The sequence below is a fragment of the Aotus nancymaae genome, unplaced genomic scaffold, assembly GCF_030222135.1.
Source record: "Aotus nancymaae isolate 86718 unplaced genomic scaffold, 86718_ANA_hifiasm-v0.15.2.pri h1tg000108l, whole genome shotgun sequence".
In the NCBI taxonomy this organism is placed as follows: domain Eukaryota; kingdom Metazoa; phylum Chordata; class Mammalia; order Primates; family Aotidae; genus Aotus; species Aotus nancymaae.
The window spans coordinates 11,766,777-11,789,790 of record NW_026988523.1 but is presented as its reverse complement, the minus strand read 5'-3'; the positions used below and the strand labels follow the sequence as shown (position 1 = coordinate 11,789,790).

General features: G+C 37.6%; 1 protein-coding gene across 3 annotated transcripts in view; it reads right to left on the bottom strand.

Annotated features, from left to right (window-relative positions):
• AXDND1 (axonemal dynein light chain domain containing 1) overlaps window positions 1–23,014 on the bottom strand; it is a 117,023-nt gene that overhangs the window by 22,025 nt on the left and 71,984 nt on the right. For all 3 annotated transcript variants that reach the window (XM_064370798.1, XM_064370797.1, XM_064370796.1), the window contains 2 exons: window positions 11,290–11,400; window positions 2,052–2,162 (listed from right to left, as the gene is read on the bottom strand). In XM_064370798.1, the coding sequence (XP_064226868.1) occupies window positions 2,052–2,162; window positions 11,290–11,400 (222 nt within the window). The remainder of the gene's footprint in view (window positions 1–2,051; window positions 2,163–11,289; window positions 11,401–23,014) is intronic.

Below are 23,014 nucleotides of genomic sequence, written 5' to 3'. Positions count from 1 at the left end.
CCTTGGTAATGGAGGACTGCCTCGGTAGTGGTGGACTGCCTCAGTAATGGCGGATGCCCTTCCTTCCACAGAGCTTGACTGTCCAGGGTCAAGCTCAAATTGCTGCACTTGTTGTGAAGCTCTCAAGCCAGAGTGTTTCAGATTGCTGGTCCTTGTGGGGTGAGATCCACCGAGCTAGATCACCTGGCTTCCTGCTTCCAGCCCCCTTTTTCAGTTGAATGGGCGGCTCTGTCTCCCAGGCATTCCAGGCGCGGGTTGAAATGGCTGCCCAGTTTTGTGTGAGTTTTTGTGCGGAAACCCACTGAGCCAGCTGAAACAGCCATACTGGAAACTCGTGGCGCTTTTCTGCCCAAGGAATCTGTTGGTCTGTGGGCAGTAAAAACTGCAGGAGAAGTGCAGTATCTGAACTAGTGTGCTGGATCCTTTACTTTCTTAATAAAGTAGCTTTCATTTTGCACTGCAAACTTGCCCTGAATTCTTTCTTGTGCAAGATCCACGAACCCTCTCCTGGGGTCTGGATCATGACCCCTTTCCTGTAATAGTACCATTATCTTTAAAGCAAAGCCCGTTTTTAAACTGAGAATGCCTTGTTCCATTAACTCATTTCCTCAGCCATAAACATCTTGTGATTAAGAGTGCCCAATTTCCTGGGAAAGTAACTCAGAAGGTTTTGCTTTATCTGGCCTTTATTCAAGATGGGAGTCATTCTGGCTAAGACACCTCTAACAGTTTCCATTTATTCTGTGACTTCTATATACTAAGCACTTTACCAGAAATAAAACAGAAAATGTTGATTGAAATAGGCTTGGGTGTTATATAATATTTTTGTTCTGTTGTCCTGCCTGTGCAGTGAGTAGAAGACCTAGTTCAGAGCCTGGAGTCATGCCAACACTTAAACTATATACAGAGAAGAAATACATCAAATTGAGACATTGTAGAGAATGTTAGGCAATCATGAGTTCTAGAAGCCAAAGACAGTAGTGGTCAATCTAAGATTAGCAAGGGCTCTTTTGCTGAACTTAACTGGATTTGAATATTGGTTCTGCCACTTACAGCTATATGATTTTGAGTAAGTCAGTCAACCTCTCTGAGGTTCAATTTTCTTATCTGTAAAATGGGGGCAATAATATATACCTTGAAGTTATGTTGCGTAGATAAGAGATAATATGTGCCTACCTAATTTTTGGTAAACATTGTATTATTGTTATTATTATTACAAATGTTCCAGGAAGGGTTTTTATTACTACAAATGCCTCTGCAGTGGTGAAGACAGGGTAAAGGGAGGAGAGGTCTGGTGACAGGCCTAGGAGGAGGGCTGAGAATGGGAGCTGAAGAAGTGGAAATATGGAGTTTTAAAGTATTATTTGAAAAATGTGGGAATGAAGGGCTAAAAAAATAGCACCAGGGTGAGAAGTAGATTGTGTGGTTAATAGGAATATAGGTATAAATGAGGCTAATGGGAAATGCCTGGATTTAGAAGGGAAAATGAACATCCCTTCCTCTGAAAATAAAGTGACAAAGATAAATATTTCTGCAGGTTTGGCTAAATCTATATGAGGAAGAGAAGGAAATTGAAGAGTTCACTCCAGACCACCTACTTCTATTCTCTACTGTGTGTGTGTCTATACTGTGTGCCTATATATATATATATATAATTCCCCCCACCAACTTTGTATATATAAAGGGTCCAGGCACGGTGGCTCATGTTTGTAATCACAGCACTTTAGGAGGCCGAGGTGAGAGGATTGCTTGAGACCAGTTCAAGACCAGCCCAGGCAACATAGTGAGACACCATCTCTACAAAAAAAAATTTTTTATTAACTAGGCATGGTGGTGCATGCCTGTAGTCCTAGCTACTCAAGAGGCTGAGGCAGGAGGATCATTTGAGCCCCACAGTTCGAGGTTACAGTGAGCTATGATCACACCACAGCACTCCAACCTGGCTGACAGAGTGAGAGCCTGTCTCTAAAACATGTGTGTGTGTGTTTGTGTGTGTGTGTATACACTTATATATGTATGTAGGAGGAGAAACAAATACCAAATAGTCTTACTTCTGCTCTCTCTTTATTTTCCTCCTGAAGTTTCCTATCCTCCTTACTTTCTTCTTCATCCTCTTTAAAACACTCGTCCGTTTCAGGCTCAATGAATTCTTTTACAGCCTCCTGTGAGATGAAACAATATTATGATTATAAGGTGTACATAAATATTGGTAATTATTTGTTCAAAAATATTTAATGAGCACTAATCCTGCAACTGAGTACTGTGCTAGTGACAAGGATACAAAGGTTGATAAGAATAGTCCCTGTACTTAAGAAATTACAAGTATAATTTCATGGACAAGAAAATATGATGAATGCATATAGTCACACAGTAAGAGCACCTAATTTAGACCAGGTAGTGGACTGGGTAAAAGAGGGAGTTGGTCAGAAAGGTTTCCTGAAGGAGATAATGTTTGAATTTTTTCTTGAAGGATAGGGAAGGAAAAGAAGGAGCTCTGGGCAGAAGATGTTCTGTGTACATGATTGGTTCTGAGAGCAAGCATATATCAATAGGACAAAAACTGCGAGGCAAATGAACAGGAGTGCAATCATAGAGGAAGGCCTATACTGTCAAGCCAGGGAGATGATTGGCTCTCATCCCTGAAGGCAATGAGGCTCTAATGAATTGATTGATTTGCTTTGCATTTCCAAACTATCACTCTAGCAACAGAAGAATAGCTTTAAAGAAGAGGAAGAAAGAGAGAGAGAGAGAGGAAGAGAACAGGAGCATGAACAAAACAGTGGTTGCTGGAATGAAGAGAAGGAGGATTTAAGAGATATTTAAAAGGCAAGTCCTAGTGATTGACTGGATGGGCACGGGATGGTTAGAGAAAAGTACATCTTGAATGACACTTGGCTTGCGGGTTAGACCACTAGAGAGATGACAATGCCATTCATAGAGATAATGAACGAAAGCAAGTAAACAGGTTTGGGGAGAGAGATGAGTTCAGATTAGGCTGTGTGAGTCTGAGGTACCAGGGAGATACTCAAGTGAAAATATCCAGCAAGTAGCTGAAAATATAGATCTGGAGTTTAAGATGGAAGATTTAGAGATCTGACAGTGATCTGCATTTAATTAAAGCCAAGAAAGTAAATTGTATCCTAAAGGCAAACTTGTGAGGTAGCCAGAGAACTAGACAGTAACCCAGTTACATAAAATGCTAGGCATCTATGGAAAACAGTGTGGCAATTCCTTAAAGAACTAAAAGTAGGTCTACCATTTAATCCAGCAATCCCATTCCTGGATATCTATCCAGAGAAAAAGAAGTCATTATATGAAAAAGATAATTGCACACACGTTTATAGCAGCACAATTCACCATTACAAAAATATAGAACCAGCCCAAATGCCCATCAATCAATGAGTGAATAAAGAAAATGTGGTCTATGTACACAATGGAATACCACTCAGCCATGAAAAAGAATGAAATAATGGCATTTGGAGACCGTTATTCTAAGTGAAGTAACTCAGGAATAGAAAACCAAACATTGTATGTTCTCACTGATATGTGGGAGCTAAACGAGGATGCAAAGGCATAAGAATGATACAACAGACTTTGGGAATTCAGGGGAAAAGGGTGGGAGGTGAGAAGGGATAAGACTGCACATAGGGTACAGTGTACACTGCTTGGGTGATGGATGCACCAAAATGTAAGAAATTATCACTAAAGAACTTACTCTTGTAACCAAATATCACCTGTTCCCCAAAAACCTATTGGAAAAAAAACAACAGGAATGGTGTTCTGATGCAGGTAACAAAGTGGATGACCTTTGACAACACTATGCTGAGTGCCATAAGCACAAAAGGCCACATATTGTATCATTGCATTTACATGAGATGTCCAGAATAGGCAAATCCATAGAGCAGAAAGTGTATTAGTGTTTCCAGGGCCTGAGAAGAAAGGGAAAATTTCAAGGACTGCTAATCAGTATGGATTTTCCTTTTGGGAATAATAAAAATATTTTGGAATTCAATAGTGATTATCACTGCACAACTTTGGAATATACTACAAACTATTACTGAATTATACATATTACAAGAATTGTATCGCAATAAAGCTGTTATTTTAAGAAAAATAATTTGGCCACTCCACATTGTATACATACTTCAAAACATCATTTGTACACAATAAATAGATACAATTTTTGTCAATTTAAATAAATAGGAAACTGCTCCCTCAAAAAACCAAACTGATCAGATGAAATCAAAAGCCTGTACTCAAAGAAAACAATAATAGATTTTCAAACCTCTGAAAAAAATAAAATGCTAAGGAAGAAAGAGGAGCCTGCAAAGAAAACCAAAATAGCCTCTGAAGTATGAGAGGCCACGAGGAAAACCAAAAGAGAAGAAAGAAGTCAACAGTGCTGAACACCTCGAAAGAGCCTACTCATACAGATTTACAATGTGCTCTGGATGTTTACCCCAGCAATATTTATAAAAGCAAAAGCTAGCAATAAGCTCAATGCCCATAACAGGAAAATGCATAAATTATGGTGTAAGCCATACAACAAAATACGTTATAGCAATGTTAAATTATGCTGTAGAAATATGCATATAATATAGAAAAATAGTCACAATGTATTAGGATATTTTTATAAAAAGAAAATACTTTTTTTCTTGAAAACATTACTGCTGTAAAATATTTGAACACTACAGAGGAATTAAGACTCTTAACTCTCAGAGTTAATAATTTCTATCAGTTTGCTGAATATTCTTCTAGACCACTTTCTGCATCTATAAACATTTTAATATAAATGAGATAATATATGTTATATTCCATAATCTGCTTTTCTCAATAATATATCATGTATATATATTTATTTAACTACTTAAACATCTACTTTATCTGCATAGAATTTCATTATTTCCATGTACCATATTGTATTTAATCTCCTACTGATCAACATTCATATTGTTGCTAGTATTTTGCTATTATACAATGCTGTAATAAACATTCTTATATAGATATATCATATATTAGAATTATCAAATAGACTACAAAAGTTATATTTAACCTATTTAAAGAAATAAGAGATTGAAAATATGAGTAAAGAGAGAAAGATTACAAAAATGATCAGACTTGAAAAAAATCAAATAGGACTTCAGCATTTTAATTTAAAAACTCAACAGAAAGGTTTAATGGCAGATGAAATTCAATTGGAGATCAAATTAGTGAACTGGACAGTAAGCCAGAAAAATTATTCAGGATGCAATGCAGAGAAACAGAATAGGAAAGATGTTCAAGAGACATGGGGGGCATATTCCAACACACATTCATGTAGAGTTCTACAAGGAAAGAAGAGAGCAAATGCAGTAGAGGCAATATTTGAAGAGATGATGACTGCGAATTTTCCAGATCTAACAAAAGATACCAAACTAGAGATTCAGGAAATCAAGAGAAGTCTAAGCTGAATTAAAAAGAAAAGAAAATCCATCTCCACATGAATCAGAGCAAAGACAATCTTAAAAATAGAGAGAAGAGATGAATTAGATTCAAAGGAACTGATAGCTAGATTCTCAATGGTCAGTTCAATAACGGCAAAATCCAGAAAACAGTAAAAATAATAACCATGTGCTGAGAGAAAAGAATACCATCCTAGAATTAATAGCATACTCAGCAAAAAATTTTAAGAATGAGGGTGAAATTAAGGCATTTTCAGACAAACATAAACTGAGTTTGCCACCAGGAGATCTTCACTAAAGAAAATTCTAAAGGTTAAGGCAGAAGAAAAATGACCCAAGGTGAAAGGTTTGAGACTTTTGAAGAAAGAACAACTAAATTAAATTATAAATCACCTCCAATGCCAGAATATTTCTTTCTTTTTTTTTTTTTTTGAGACGGAGTTTTGCTCTTGTTGCCCAGGTTGGAATGCAATAGCGCAATCTCAGCTCACTGCAACCTCTGCCTCCTGGGTCCAAGCGATTCTCCTGCCTCAGCCTCCTGAGTAGCTGGGATTACAGAAGCATGCCACTATGCCCAGCTAATTTTTTTATATTTTTAGTAGAAACAGGGTTTCATCATGTTGGCCAGATGCCAGCTTATTTCTTAAAGGTAAATCACTAAAGGCATTCCTGCTAAAGTCAGAAGCAAGAAACAATGCTTCTTATCTCCTCTACTATTTAATATTGAATTGAAAGACTTATTCAATACAATTAAACAAGAAAAAGCAACTAGAAGTATCAGAATTGAAAAGAAAAAGGTAAAATTATCCCTATTTGTCGGTGATTTGATTAAATATCTAGAAAACCCCAAATAATCCACTGAAAAACTACTAAAATCAGTAAGAGGGGGAGCAGCAGAAGGAAGAGAAAAAAATACAATAAGACAATTTAGTAAAGTCACAGCATATAAAATTAAAATAGGAATGGTGGCGAACATCTGTAATTGCTGCACTTCAGGAGACTAAGGCAGGAGGATCACTTGAGCCCAGGAATTCAAGCCAGCCTAGGTAATACACCCAGATCCTATCTCTATGAAAATTTAATAATTAGCCAAGTATGGTACCATGCACCTATAATCCCAGCTACTCAGGAGGCTGAGGTGGGAGGATTGATTGAGCCCAGGAGGTCAAGGCTGCAGTAAGCCATGACTGGACAACTGAACTCCAGGCTGGGTGACAGAGTGAGACCCTATTGCAAAAAATAAAACAAAACTAAATTAAATTAAAATACAGAAATTGATTGTATATATAAACAGTTACTAGTTAGAAGATATAATGGAAAAGAATGTCTCATTTAAAATACCAAAAAATAAAATATTCAGGCATAAACTTGTAAGAAATGTACAAAATGAGCAAACAAATAAGACATGATTTAAAGGCATAAAAGTAGACATCCTATATTCCATATGTTCAGATGAGACAATTCAACATCATAAACCTGTCTTCTCTAAGTTAATATATAAATTTAATATTATGCTAGTTTTGGCCAGGTGCGGTGGCTCACGCCTGTAATCCCAGCACTTTGGGAGGCTGAGGCAGGTGGATCACGAGGTCAAGAGATTGAGATCATCCTGGTCAACAATGGTGAAATCCCGTCTCTACTAAAAATACAAAAAATTAGCTGGGCATGGTGGCGCATGCCTGTAATCCCAGCTACTCAGGAGGCTGAGGCAGGAGAATTGCCTGAACCCAGGAGGCGGAGTTCGCGGTGAGCCAAGATCGCGCCATTGCACTCCAGCCTGGGTAACAAGAGCGAAACTCCGTCTCAAAAAAAAAAAAAAAAAAATTATGCTAGTTTTAAAAATTCATATTTTTAAGAACTAGATTATAAAGATATATAGAAAAATAGCCAGGTGCAGTGGTGCATGCCATAGTACCAGCTACTCTAGAGGCTGAGGCAGAAGGATCACTTAAGTCCAGGAGTTTGAGACCAGGGTAGGCAACATCAAGACCTTGTCTCTAAATTAATTAATTAATTAATTTAAAAAAAGAAGAAGAAGTAAGCAAGAATAGCAATGAAATGCCTGAAAAAGATCAGTGAAGAGGGCTGGTCCTAACAGATATGAAAATATACCACAAGTCAAACTATCCCTATTTGCAGATAACATGATCCTATATCTAGAAAACCCCACTGTCTCAGCCCAAAAGCTTCTTGAGTTGATAAACAACTTCAGCAAAGTCTCAGGATACAAAATCAATGCACAAAAATCACTAGCATTTCTATACATCAACAATAGTCAAGCCGAGAGCCAACAAACTCCCATTTATAAATGAACTCCCATTCACAATTGCCACAAAAAGAATAAAATATCTTAGGAATATCTAACTAGGGAGGTGAAAGATCTCTAAAAGGAGAACTACAAACCACTGCTCAAAGAAATCACAGATGACACAAATGGAAAAACATTCCATACTCATAAATAGAATAATCAATATCATTAAAATGGCCATACTGCCAAAAGCAATTTATAGATTCAATGCTATTCCTATCAAACTACCATTGACATTCTTCACAGAACTAGGAAAAACTTTTAAATTCATATGGAATTAAGAATTCTGAATAGCAAGACAATCCTCAGAAAAAAGAACAAAGCTGGAGGCATCACGCTACCCAACTTCAAAGTATAGTACAGGGCTACAATAACCAAAACAGTATGGTATGATACAAGAACAGACATATACACAATGGAACAAAACCCAGAAATAAGACTTCACACCGATAAACCATCTGAGCTTCAACAAAGCAGACAAAAATGAGCAATAGGAAAAGAATTCCCTATTCAATAAATGGTGCTGGGATAACTGGATAGCAATATGCAGAAAATTGAAACGAAACCCTTCCTTACACCATATACAAAAATTAACTGAAGATGGGATTAAAGGCTTAAATGTAAAACCCAAAACTATAAAAGCTCTGGAAGACAACCTAGGCAATACCATTCTGGGCATAGAAATGTGCAAATATTTCACAATGAAGATGCCAAAAATGATTACAACAGAAGTAAAACTTGACAAATGGGATCTAATTAAACTAAAGAGCTTCTGGAAAGTAAAAGAAACTATCCATAGAGTAAACAGTCTCATTTGGGTAGACTGTTGCAGTGGAAAAAAAAAAAGAGAGTACATGGACAACTTATAGAATGGGAGAAAATTTTTGCAGACTATGTATCTGACAAAGGTCTAATATCCAACATCTATGAGGAACTTAAATTTACAAGCAAAAAACAACCCCATAAAAAAGTGGGCAAAGGACATGAACAGACACTTTTTAAAAGACATAAATGTGGCCAAGAATCATATGAGAAAAAGCTTAACATCACTGATCATTAGAGAAACACAAATCAAAATCACAAAGAGATACCATCTCACACCAGTAAGAATGGCTACTATTAAAAAGTCAAAAAATAACAGACGCTGGTGAGGTTGTGGAGAGAACGGAACACTTATGCACAGTTGGTGGGAGTGTTAATTAGTTCAGCCATTGTGGAAGACAGTGTGGCAATTCTTCAAAGACCTAAAGACAGAAATACCATTTGACCCAGTAATCCCATTACTGAGTATATACCCAAAGGAATATAAATCATTCTATGATAAAGACACATGCATGTGTCTGTTCAATGCAGCACTATTCACAATAGCAAAGCCACAGAATTAACCTAAATGTCCATCAATGATAGACTGGATAAAGAAAACATAGTACATATACACCATGGAATACTATGCAGCCATAAAAAAGAATGAGTTCATGTCCTTTGCAGGGACATGGATGGAGCTAAAGGCCATTATCCACAGCAAACTAACACAGGAAGAGAAAACCAAATACTATATGTTCTCCCTTTTAAGTGGGAGCTAAATGATGAGACTACATGGACACATAGAGGGAAACAACACACATTGGGGCCTTCGGGACAGTGGAGGGCAGAAGGAGGGAGAGGATCAAGAAAAGCAACTAATGGGTACTAGGCTTAATACCTAGGTGATAAAATAATCTGCACAACAAACCTCCATGACACAAGTTTACCTATGTGACAAACCTGCACATGTACCCCTGAACTTAAAAGGAAAAAGAAAAAAGACAAGGTCTCATAAAGCCTCAATAATTAAAATAATGTGGTAATGACCCATGAACAGACAACTCAATAGAACAAAAAATCAAAAAATAGACTCAGGTTGAATATAGTTTTTTTTTAATGTTGGAAATACTATAATATGGAAGACAAATCAGTCCTGTTCATATTAACCACAAAAGACTGAACTAGGACTGGTAGGTAGAAAAAGCTACAAGAAGATGTATTACATTTAGTTCAATAGAAAGAAAAATGTTCTAATACTCAGTGCTCATCAAAAATGAATGGGCTTTTTCTGAAAGTAGCTATCTGCCACTTCCGATATTCAAACTTAGCATAATGATCAAGTGTGGGTGTTATATTAAGGTTCATCATCAGATAAAGAGAAGATCATCGTGGTGGATGAGAGGTAGGACTAGATTGTAACTCTGACTCGGATGGACAGAGCAATGTGTGGAGGCTCGCATCACAAATTTTAGCTCCAGAATGACTGCAAGAACAAAGCAGGAATCCCAAGAGGACCCACAGATCCTCTGAAGGGAGCAGACTGCTCCTGCAGGACCCAGGAGACACCCCAAATACTCTTGAGTGCCCAAACTACGGAAGTGGGAAAGGAAGACCCTTCGCTCCCGAACACACCCCAACTGGGGAAACTGAAGGTCTGCCTCATTTAAGAGGCAGACAAGGGTGAAAGTCTAAAACAAGGGTGAAAAGAAATAAAGAAGTAGGAGAAAAACCCGGACAATTTTGTCTTGTGAGGAGAAACTGCAAAAGGAGTGAATGGTTAAGAAAGCCAAATGCTACAGAGAAGCCAGGTTAAATATAGGACTGAAGATACTTGGATTTGGCAATAAGGAATCATTAGTGACCTTATAGTAGTTTTAGAATTTTAAACAAATTAATTATGATGGAAAGGAAAGAAAGAAAGAATTAGGAGAGAGACAAGATCAAGGGACATACTTTATTTATTTATTTATTTTTTGAGATGAAGTTTTGCTCTTATCTCCCGGGATGGAGTGCAGTGGCGTGATCTTGCAACCTCTGCCTTCCAGATTCAAGTGATTCTCCCGCCTCAGCCTCCCAAGTAGCTGGGATCACAGGCATGTGCCACCATATTCAGCAAATTTTGTATTTTTAGTAGAGATGGAGTTTCTACATGTTAATCAGTCTGGTCTCGAATTCCCGACCTCAGGTGATCTGCCCACCTCGGCCTCCCAAAGTGCTGGGATGACAGGTGTGAGCCATCACAGCCGGCTGGGATATACTTTTTAGGATGGGAGAAATGACCATGTTTTAGATTGCTTTTAGATTGATGAAATGGGACAATTAGAGAGGAAGACATTAAAGATGCAAAAGAGAGGACACTGGACATGGGATTAAGTGCTCGAAGGAAGAAATAACCTTGGATGAAAAGACTGAGACTGGAGGGGAGAGAAAAGGGTGAGCACAGAAGCAGATGAAGCTGAGGATATGCCTCAGGAAGTAGCAGGGAACTTCCACCTGAAACCCATTCTTTTGTTTATAAAATCACCCACTAAAAAAAATGAGGAAAAATGTTGGGTGGAGGATTCTCTTCCTTAGAGGGAAGAAGAGCTGTCAAAGATCTTGATCAGAACCAAAGTTCTCATATGTTAGGGTAAATAAACAAGGATTCAGAACATTGACTGGGAAAAGTTGCAAACCTTATCTACTGAAATACAAGAATAATCTGAATAATGACCAATGATAATATGTGGCAAATACCTTTTCTTCAAGTAGCTCTTCTATTTCTTCATATGTCAATAATGTAATTTTTCTGCCTTTGATATTAGAAAGGAGGCAAGAGCATGTGTTGATCCATTCATAACATTCTTTCTGAGAAGAGATAAAAGATTACAAGCAGAAAAAACCAGCTCATTCATTCACTCACTCCTATTGAGGAGCTGCTAAATACAATTCCTCTAAATATAACTATATTCAATTAACTTTATATCAGTTCATTTCAAAGATCTGTGCAGCGGTGACTGACTATTAACATAGACCTAAATCATATTATTTCTTATTGACAGGGTTTGGAATCTGGGTTGTAATGGGACAGGGAGTGGTGAAGTGCCATAAAATCAGATACAAAAAGTTTGTTGTATTTACTAATGTCTAAATGGCCTCCTAATAAATTTTACGCAACTGACCAGGTCAACTGTGATTGCATAATAATAATAGAAATAGAAAACACATACGTGGTACTTAATTATATGCCAGACTCTGTTCTAAGCATTATGCATATATTAACTCCTTTGATCCTCAGTGAGACATGAACTATTATTATCCTCATTTTTTAAGATGAAGAAACTGAGAAATTGAGTAGTTACATGTCTTGCTCAAAGTCATATATATAGTCAAGCATGATGCTTGGATTCTAATCTAGGTGGTCTGTGCTTAATCACTAAAAAAAGTACTACCTCCACTGCTAACAAAGTGAATGAATAAAGATTTGACACACTCTTGGAAAAGGTGCTTACCTTTTATCTATTGAGATAAGGGAAAGTCAATAGTGGGTCTTAATCACCTAAGGTAAATAGTTAAACTACATTTACTTTACCAAGATCTCCTAACAACTAAGAGCTGGTTTCAATGTTTAAAAGGTACAATATTCCTTATTAGTTAATAAAAGCAGTGAGAACTAGGAAACGTTACCCTCTCTGGGAACAGAGATCTGGTCATTCTAGCAAAGAAACAGCAGCACATGGTGAAATAACAACCCACTGTAGGCTCCTGAAATCACCACAATAGCAGTAATATACCTTATATGTCTTTCAATATTAGCCTTTTGTGTGTGTGTGTGTGTGCGTGTGTGTGTGTGTGTGTGTGTGTGTGACAGTGTCTTGCTCTATTGCCTAGGCTGGAGTGCAGTGGTACCATCATAGCTCACTGCAGCCTTGACCCACTGGGCTCAAGGGATCCTCCCACCTCAGCCTCCCAAGTAGCTGGACCCACAGGTGTGTACCACCATACCTGGCCAACTTTTTTATTTTTTGTTGCCCAGGCTGGGGTTGTACTCCTGGGCTCGTACTCCTGGGCTCAAGTGATTCAGCCTCCTAAAATGCTGGGATTACAGGCGTGAGCCACCGTACTTGGCCCCGATTTCTTTTAAATTGTGTAATTACTATGAAATGTCAGAGCCAAAAGTTGTAGAAATCAAATCTAAATCCATACGTTGTAGATAAAGGAACTGAAGCCTGTAGTGGCAAAGTAAGTTTACTACAGCTTTGTTAATGTCATCAGTGGTTAAATTCTGGATTCAAAGGGCTAGACTGATATCTTATTGTGTATCAGGAAGAAGAGTGGACAAGGCAGATGAAGATGTTGAGTTTTAGTCCTAACTTCACCGAATTAGTTGAGAGTTCTTAAGTAGACGCCTAATAGTCCTTATCTTTGTTTTTTTTTTTTTAATGAAACTGTTCGTTTACTCTAAGTGACCCATATGCAGTGGTGACCTGGTAAATGTTTAACAACCATTTCTGAGGGATTTGGGGGAAGACCTGGTTTGTAGCAATTTCTGATGTCCATGGTATAAATATCCTCACCATGGCAATTGCAATGATGTTCATCAGTTCGGTATGTTATCACTGAATGTGGAGTTGAGAAGGCTTGCATATAATTGGTTCTTGTGAGCCAGTGTGAGTTTCTATCACACCACTGCCCCTAAGTATCCTTCCAGATATAAAGCTTGACTAATATATTTTTAACCTTTTTTTATTGTACCTAGAACAAAAAAAAATTTTAAACTAGTCTCTAGTTGAATTTGCATGCTATGAAACAAATCCTGGCCATTTTCTTATAAATGAGACATTGGAGATACTATCGTAAGACTTCTGATGAGGAAAAAAATCATTAGGAGTCTTTTAATTAAAGTTGTACAATAAATTTCAGCAAGTTTTCCTTCAAAATTTTCAATGTTACCTTTTTATCAGCTATAGACTGGGATAGCTTGGTTGCTAATTAATACCTATGAATCTCTTTCCATGAATATTCTTCTTATTTAATTCTAATAATGACTTCTGGTTTGAAGTAAAAGGACTAAAATTCATGTTTGCAGTGACGGAGGATTTAAGAAGCAAGCAGTAGTCCTAAATGTTAAGCCTATTGTAGCAGGAGAAACAGAAGCCATAGGAGAGTCTTTTATAGGGTACCAGCAGGAAGACAATGGCTGTAAATGAAGATATTAAGAATCCATGATCCCCAGATCCCCCGTAAGGGAGGAAGGCTAGGGCTTCCTTGAGTTTACCTGCTAAAACATCATGAGAAGAAGATTCCTACTACCACCGTCTTAGGTCATAATCCTTTTGGAGGACCAAATCCTGGAACTGGCAGTGGTATCTCTGGTGACAAAAAGAAGGCCTACTGCAGTCCAAAGTGGATGGCAGGGTCTTGATAGAGTATACAGGGCAGAGATGCAACCCAATAGCATAGAAGTTTTGTTTTGTTTTTTGACACAGAGTCTTGTTCTGTTGCCCAGGCTGGAGTGTAGTGGCACAATCTTGGCTCACTGCAACTTCCGCCTCCTGGGCTCAAGTGATCCTCTCACCTCAGCCTCCTGAGTAGCTGAGACTACAGGCACGCCAACATGCCTGGCTAATTTTTGCATTTTCAGTAGAGACGGGGTTTCACGACGTTGGCCAGGCTGGTCTAGAACTCCCGACCTCAAGTGATCCACTGGCCTTGGCCTCCCAAAGTTCTGGGATTACAGGTATGAGCCACTGTGCCCTGCCAGCATAGAGGAATTTAATTGTAGCCAGAAGTCAAGTTTGAAGAGCCCCAGCTGGAGGTCCTCATTTCCATTATGGTAGGTGTTTCTTTGGTATATTTCCCTCCTATATGTTGCACTGTCAGGTGCTGGTCAATGTGTGTGTTTTTTGTCAGTCTTGGCCTGCTGAAGGATATCTCAGAGGTCCTTCCCAGTAATCTGCCATTTGCTCAGATTGCAACTATTCTTCAGTATATCAGTGACTCTAATTCTAGGTTCTTGGAACAGTAGATATGGTCAACCTAAAGCATTTGAAAAAAAAACATCTGTCTACCTGATCTGGCCTGGCTAAGTTTCCAAGCTTTCAGTAGCTGTTCTAGGCTGCAGTCATTCTCTTATACTCTTACTGGAAGCCAGGACTCTGATATAATGTCTCCAAGTCTCATATGAACCCTTCTACCCAACAGTTCTCATCTCCAAGTGGGGTAGTTGCTATACAATGACACCAGCTTCTTTCTGAAGTAGGCACAGAGGCAAGGATCCTGAGAACTGAGTCCTCCTAAAAAATAGCCTCCTGCTGTTTGAGGTCAGACTGGATCAAGCTATGCCACGATCAGGTGGAAGGTAAATAGGATAATTAGCCACTGGACTGCCTTAGTTCTCTTGGGGAACTAGATAATCCCTATCTGTGTCTGAAGCAGCAATTTACCTAGGCTGTTACGGAAAGTGGAGTAAGAATTTATACCAGTAGGAGTGATCAAAATCCAAAAGATGGTTACCTAGGAGATCCTCAATAATTATTATTTTTAGATAAAGTTTTGCTCTGTCACCCAAGCTTGAGTGCAGTGGAACAACGCTGGCTCGCCACAACCTCTGCCTCCCAGATTCAAGAGGTTCTCCTGCCTCAACCTCCTGAATAGCTAGGATTACAGGTGCCCACTACCATACTTGGCTAATTTTTGTATTTTTAGTAGAGGTGCAGTTTCACCATGTTGGCCAGGCTGGTCTTGAACTCCCCATCTCAGGTGATCTGCCCACCTCAGCCTCCCAAAGTGCTGGGATTATAGGCATGAGCCACCACACCTGGCTGAGATCCTCAATTCTGAAACCTGTCCAGCGTCATGCAAATCTCCTTTGCTGGAAAGGAGCCCAAGAAACATGAGCTTGTGGGAAACTCTCACTAATGTCATCCAAACGTCAGTCTAGTAGGTCAAATGCTAAAATGTAGCACAAACCATATAGCATTACCACAGAGCTGCATTAGACAAGGCTTCTCTGAAAAACCATCTGCTTCTTTTCACCTTGTCGGATGTGGATGAGGCCATAGGAATCCCAAAGTCTGACGTCATAAAGATTCATGTACCACAGAGGTTGTCTAGATCAGGGGAAGATGGTAGCAGTCCAGGATGGTGACGAATTTGAATTAAAAATAACCATGAAGATGGAACTAACCATTTTTTAAAGAGTACCTCAGTATGGCCTGCTGAGCCCACTACCATAAACTCACTTGATATACCCTTGAGAGGCCTCAGGCTTAGAGAGAAGAGGCATATGCACTTTCTTAGGAGAAAAGGCCTTTGCACAGGCTCAGTTACAGCCTTACCACAGTCACACCTCTGGTGTGAGAGCAGATTCTCAGCGTCCTCTAATAACATTTCCCCAGTTTATTTACCTGAACTCACTAGAGTATGGTTAGTAAGTGAGAAAGAACTTAACAGAGGACCAAAGTAGCACTAGTGGAAAGTGAAGGTCCTCAAACAGATGGTCAGATATGGGCGTCCAGTCAGGGGCTGGGGTGGCACAGGAAATGAATGGCCCATAGCACAAGGCTTTCACAAAATCTCCTAATCCGGATGGCTTTACATAAGTCCCCGAACCCTGAAGTTCTCGCAGGAAGGGCTCCTCACGATAGTGTCCCCCAAATGGCTACAGCCTTAACTTTCATAGGGAGATACATCTCAAAACATCTGAAAATCCTAATTCCAGACTGCCTTTACGTGAAAACCCGGTCTCGCCAAACAGAGCTCTACCTCCTTTTAGGTAAAAGAGGACGAAGTGTGTCATGGAGCTGGCCAGTGGGTCTCCACCACCATCTGTGGCAGGTACAGCCTGCCAAAATCAGGATCCCCACCACAGCCTGGGGTAGACAGCAGAAGGGGCTAGTCGCAGCAGACCTGAGAGGACTTGAACACATTTCTAGATGTATAGTGCGGGCTCCAAGCTCCAAGAGACTGCTTGGTTCAGAGGTACACCAGCCTGTTGTGAAGAACCCTTCTGAAGCCTTCCCAGAACCAAAATGAGAACTCACACATTTCATTCAGCTCTTAGATGAGAAGTGATATATACCTACAGTAGCACATTTTCAAATAGCAAAATATTATTGCTTCTCTGACATGCATCCTAACTGTTCATCGAATTTTATTCTTGTAATTTTCTTCCACATGACATTTGCTATTTTAAATTCGGATTTAGCATTTATATATTAATATATAAGCTTTATTTTCTCTATGCTCATCTGGACTTTTTAAAGAACATTATGAGCTATATGAAATAAACTGGAAAAACTTTCAGTCATTATCTATGCTCTTACATTGTTTATATAGCATGGGGATTACCCTACTCCTTGAAAGTCTGAAAAAACTTGTCTGTGGAATCCAGGCAAAATTTTTAGCATTTCTAAAAATTACTGCATCCATTTTTTCACTGAAAAATGGCCAATTTTCTCCCTCAAGAATTAATGACACTTATGGCCAGGTGCAGTGGCTCACACCTGTAATCCCAACGCTTTGGGAGGCCAAGGTGGGTGGATCACGAACGAGGTCAAGAGATTGAGACCATTCTGGACATGTAGTTTGTTTCCAGTTTTGGTCTATTATTGTTTGCTGTTGTGAATAGCACAGCAATGAACACGTGAGTGTATGTATCTTTTTAGTGGAATGATTTATTTTATTTTAGTATGTACACAGAAATGGGATTGCTGGGTTGAACCGTAGCTCTGTTTTAAGTTCTCTGAGAAATCTCCAGACTAATTTACATTCCCATCAACAGTGAATAACAGTGTTCCTTTTTCTCCACATCTCCTCATTAGAATCTGTTGTCTGACTTTTTAATAATAGCTATTTTGACTGGTATAAGATGGTATCTCATTGTGGTTTTGATTTGTATTTATCTGATGATTAGTGAGATGCTGAGAATTTTTTCATATGTTTGTTGGCTACTGTGTATCTTCTTTTAAGAAATATCTGTTCATGTCCTTTGCCCATTTTTAAGTGGGTTATTTGGTTTTTGCTTGTTGATTTGTTTGAGTTCTATAGATTCTAGATATTAGGCCTTTGTCAGAAACAGAGTTTGCAAATATCTTCCCCCATTTTGGAGGTTTTCTGTTTTTCCAATGATAGATTCCTTTCTGTGCAGATGTTCTTTAATTAGGACCCACTTGTCTATTTCTGTTTTTGTTGCTATTGCTTTTGGGGTCTTAGCCAAAAATTATTTGCCAAGGTCAATGTAAAGAAGAGTATTTTCTAGTCCTGTCTTCCAGAATTTTTATAGTTTCATGTCTTGCATTTAAATATTTAATCCAGTTATCCCAGCACCATTTAATGAATAGGGAGTCTTCTCCCTCTTGCTAGTTTTTGTCAGCGTTGTTGAAGATCAGATGGTTGGTAGGTGTGAGGCTATATTTCTGAGTTTTCTATTATGTTCCATTGGCCTATGTGTCTGTTTTTGTACCAGTACCATGCTGTTTTGGTTACTGTCACTTTATTATATAGTTTGAAGTAAGGTAGTATGATACCTCCAGCTTTGTTCCTTTTGCTCAGGACTGCTTTGGCTATTTGGGCTCTCTTTCAGTTCCACATGAATTTTATAATATTTTTTTCAAATTTTGTGAAGAATGATGTTGATAGTTTGATAGGAATAGGACTGAATTTGTAAACTGCTTTTTTATGACATTGATTCTTCTTATCCATGAGCATGAAATGTTTTTCCATTTATTTGTGTCATCTCTGATTGATTTATTTCAGCAGTATTTTGTTGTTCTCCTTGCAGAGATCTTTCACTTCCTTGGCTAGATGTATTCCTATGTAGTTGATTTTCTTGTGGCGATTATAAGTGAAATTGTGTTCTTGATTTCACTCTCAGCCTGGACATTGTTGGTGTATAGAAATGCTATTGATTTCTGTATATTGACTTTGTATCCTGAACTTTACTAAAGTTTTTTATCAGTTCTGTTTGGCAGAGTCTTTAAGATTTTTTAGGTATAGAATCCTATCATCAGCAAAGAGAGAGAGTTTGATTCTTTATTTTCCTATTTGCAGGCCTTTTATTTCTTTCTCTTGTCTAACTGCTCTGGCTAGGACTTCCAGCACTATGTTGAGTAGGAATAGTAAGACTGGACATCCTTGTCTTGTTCCAGTTCTCAAGGGAAATGGTTCAAGCTTTTGCCCATTCAGTACAATGTCAGCTATGGGTTTGTCATAGATGGCTCTTACTATTTTGAGGTATGTTCCTTTAATGTCTAGTCTGTTGAGGGTTTTCATCATGAAAGAATATTGGATTTTATTAAAAGCTTTTTCTCTGCTATTGAGATCCAGTGTTAAGAGAGTCATTTCATAATGATAAATAGTTCACTTTAAATGTATTTGTACCTAATAGCATAGCTTCAAAATATAAAATATATGAAACACTTAGGGATAAATCTGACAAATAATATGTAAGATCTGTACACTGAAAACTATAAAACTATATTTGCACCTAATAACATAGCTTCAAAATACATGAAGCAAAAACTGATAGAACTCCAAGAAAAAATAGACAAACCATAATTATAGTCAAGGTTTCAATACTCCTCTCTGAATAACTGATGGATCAAGTAGGCAGAAAATCAACAAAGATATAGGACACTTAAATAAGACTATCAACCAATTTGACCTAATTGACGCTTATAGAACATTCCAGCGACAACAGAATAAATATTCTTCTCAATTGTACATGGAACAGTTACCAAGACAGCTCAGGTTCTACATTCTCAAACAAGTCTCAATACATTGGAAAGTATCTAAATGGTACAAAGTATGTTCTCTGACCACAATGAAATCATATTACAAATCAATAGCAGAAGAGCTCTGGAAAATACTCAAATATTTGGGAACCAAATATACTTCTAAATAACCCATGGATGAAAGAAGAATGTAAATGGATATTAAAACGTATTTTGAATTGAATTAAAATAAAAACACAACATATCAAAATCTGTGAGATGTAGCTAAAGCAGGAAGTTTGTAGTACAAAATGCCTACAGGGGGCAGGGAGAGGAGGAGGTAAAAAGGTCTCAAATCAATAATCTCAGCTACACTTTAATAAACTAGAAAATGAAGAGCAAATTAAACCCAGAATAAGTAAGAAAATATAAACAGTAAAGACTAGAGTAGAAATTAAGGACATAGAAAACAGAAAAATAGTAGATAAAAAATCAGTGAAAGGAAAATCTGGTTCTTTGAGATCAAGAAAATTGGTCAATCTTTGTATAGACTCATGAAGACAAAAAGAGAGAAGATTTAAAATTCCCATAGCAGAACGAGAGAGGAGACATCCTACAATTATTAAAAGGATAATAAGGGAATATTGTGAGCAACTGCATGCCAATAAATTAGACAACTTAGATGAAATCACAAATTCATTACAAGGCCAAAGCTCACTAATGAAAAGGAAATAACAACTTCATAAATGATAAATTTATTTATACTTGTTAAAGAAATTATATAGCTCTATATTTGTTAGTTAAAAACTTTCCCACAATGCCCAGATGCTTCACTGGTGAATTCTACAAACATTTATGGAAGAAATAATAAACAATTCTACACATATTATATCTAAAAACAGCAGAGTAAGAAACATTTCTTAGCCCATTTTAAAAGGCCAGCATTACCCTGATATCAAAACCAAACAAAGATACTATAAAACAAAACTATATAATCAATATCCCTTATGAATATCATTGCAAACATTCTAAACAATCAATCAATTGAATTTGCAACATATAAGAAGGACAATACATCATGATCAAGTGGAGTTTATCACAGGAATGGGGGGGTGGGGGGAGGAAGAGGTTTAACATTCAATTTAAAAATCAATAAATGTAATTCACCATATTAACACACTAAAAAAGACAACTCACATGAGCATCTCAATAGATGCAGCAAAAGAATTTGATAAAATCCAACATCCATTACTGACTTAAAAAAAAAAGAATTTTCAGCAAATATGAAATAAAGAAGAATTTCCTCAATCTGATAAGGGGTATCTATAAAAAACCTATAGCTAGCATTATACTTAAAGATGACTGAATTAATACTTTTTCCCTATGATGGATCAAGGTGAGGATATCTGCTCTCATTACTTTTACCACCCAGTATTATGGAGTCTTGTTAGTCCAATAAAGCAAAGCAAAGAAAAAATACATAGGTTGCAAAGGAAGAAATAAAACTGTCCCTATCTGCAGATAACACGAGTGCATGACTGTATATTAAAAATCCCAAAGAATCTAAAAAAGCAAAACAAAACAAAAAACCTCTTAAAAGAAGTAAGTGAATTCAGCAGGTTCAGAAGATAGGAGATTAATGTATTAAAAACCTACTGTAATCCTATATATTAGCAATGAATAATCAGAAATTATAATTATAAAATAATACCATTCATAGTAGCACCAAAACATGAAATACTTACAGATAAATCTGACAAATGATATGTTAGATCTATACACCGAAAACTATAAAACTTCGCTTAAAGAAACAGGCCAGAGGCAGTGGCTCATGCCTGTAATTCCAGCACTGTGGGAGGCCAAGGTGGGAGTTCGAGACCAGCCTGACCAACATGGAGAAACCCTGTCTCTACTAAAAATACAAAATTAGCTGGGCGTGGTGGTACATGCCTGTAATCGCAGCTACTCGGAAGGCTGAGGCAGAACTGCTTGAACCTGTGAGGCGGAGGTTGCAGTGAGCTGAGATTGTGCCATTGTACTTCAGCCTGGGCAACAAGAGCAAAACTCCGTCTCAGAAAAAAAAGACAAATAAATGAAGAGATATACCATGTTCACAGATCAAAGGCTCCATATTGTTAAGATGTTAATTCTCCACAAACTAATCAATAGATAAAATATAATATCAATTAAAATCCCAGCAGGCTTTCTTGGAGAAATTGATAGGCCAATTATAAAATTCATATGGAAAGCAAAGGATGTAGAATAGCTTAATATTGGGGAAAAAAAAAAAAAAATTTGGAGGATTTATATCACCTGATTTTAAAACTTATTGCAAAACAATAGTAAAGAAGGAAGGTTAGAGACGGTGACAATGGTGACAAATAGATCAACAGAACATAACGGAATAATACCCAGACATATATGGTCAATGGGTTTTCAATCAAGATATAAAGGCATCTCAATAGAGAAAGGACAGCCTTTTCAGCAAATGGTACTACAACAATTGGATAACCAAATGCCAAAAAATGAATTTCAATCCATACCCAGCTCCATATTTTAAAAAGATTAATTCAAAATGGGTCATAGACTTGAATGTAATGCCTAAAACTTCTAGAAGAAAACATAGGAGAAAATCTTTATAATGATGTTATGCAAAAATTTCCTTAAATATTTAGAATGCCAAAAGCAAGGTCCATGAAAGAAAAAAATATCAGAGATTGAACTTAATCAAAATTAAGAACTTCCCTCTTTGAAAGACACTATAATTGGGCATGATGGTTCATGCCTGTAATCCTAGCTACTCTGGAGGCTGGAAGATCACTTGAGCCCAGGAGTTCAAGTCCAGCCTGGGCAACATAGCAAAACACTGTCTCAGAAAAAGACACTATTAAGAGAAGAAAAGACAAATCACAGATCAAGAGGTGATATTTTAAAATCATGTATCTAATAAAAGACTTGGTATCCAGAATAAACAGCTGACTAAACTCAATAATAAAGAAACAAATCAATAATAAATGGGTCAAAGATTTGAACAGATATTACACCATAAAAAATACATGGATTACAAATACGCACATGAAAAGAAGTTCAACATCATTGGTCGTTAAGAAAATGCAAATTAAAACCACAATGACATCCCACTACTCACTTATTAGAATGTATAATTTTAAAAGACTGACTCCATTGGCTGGGCAAAGTGGCTCATGCCTGTAATCCCAGCACTTGGGGAGGAAGAGGTAGGTGGATCACTTGAGGCAGGAGTTCAAGACCAGCCTGGCCAACATGGTAAAAGCCTGTCTCTACTAAAATTACAAAAATTAGCTGGGGGTGGTGGTGTGTGCCCGTAGTCCTAGCTATTCAGGAGGCTGAGGCAGGAGAGTCACTTGAATCTAGGAGGCAGAGGTTGCAGTGAGCTGAGCGCACACCACTGCACTCTAGCCTGGGCAACAGAGCAAAACTCCATCTCAAAAAAAAAAAAAAGACTGACTTTATCAAGTGTCAGTAAGAATGTAAAGCAACTGGAACTCTCAGACACTGCTAGCAAGAGTGTAAAAATCGTTTAACCATCTTTTAAGAAATTGATATATTTGTGTATATTCTGGAGTACATGTGATATCTTGATGCATGTGTACAAGGTGTAAAGATCAAAGAGGGGAATGGGGGTCTCCATCACCACAAACATTTATCTTTTCTTTGTGTTGGAGATAGCCAATTCTTCTCTTCTAGCTATTTTGAAATATACAATGAGTTATTGTTGACTATAATTT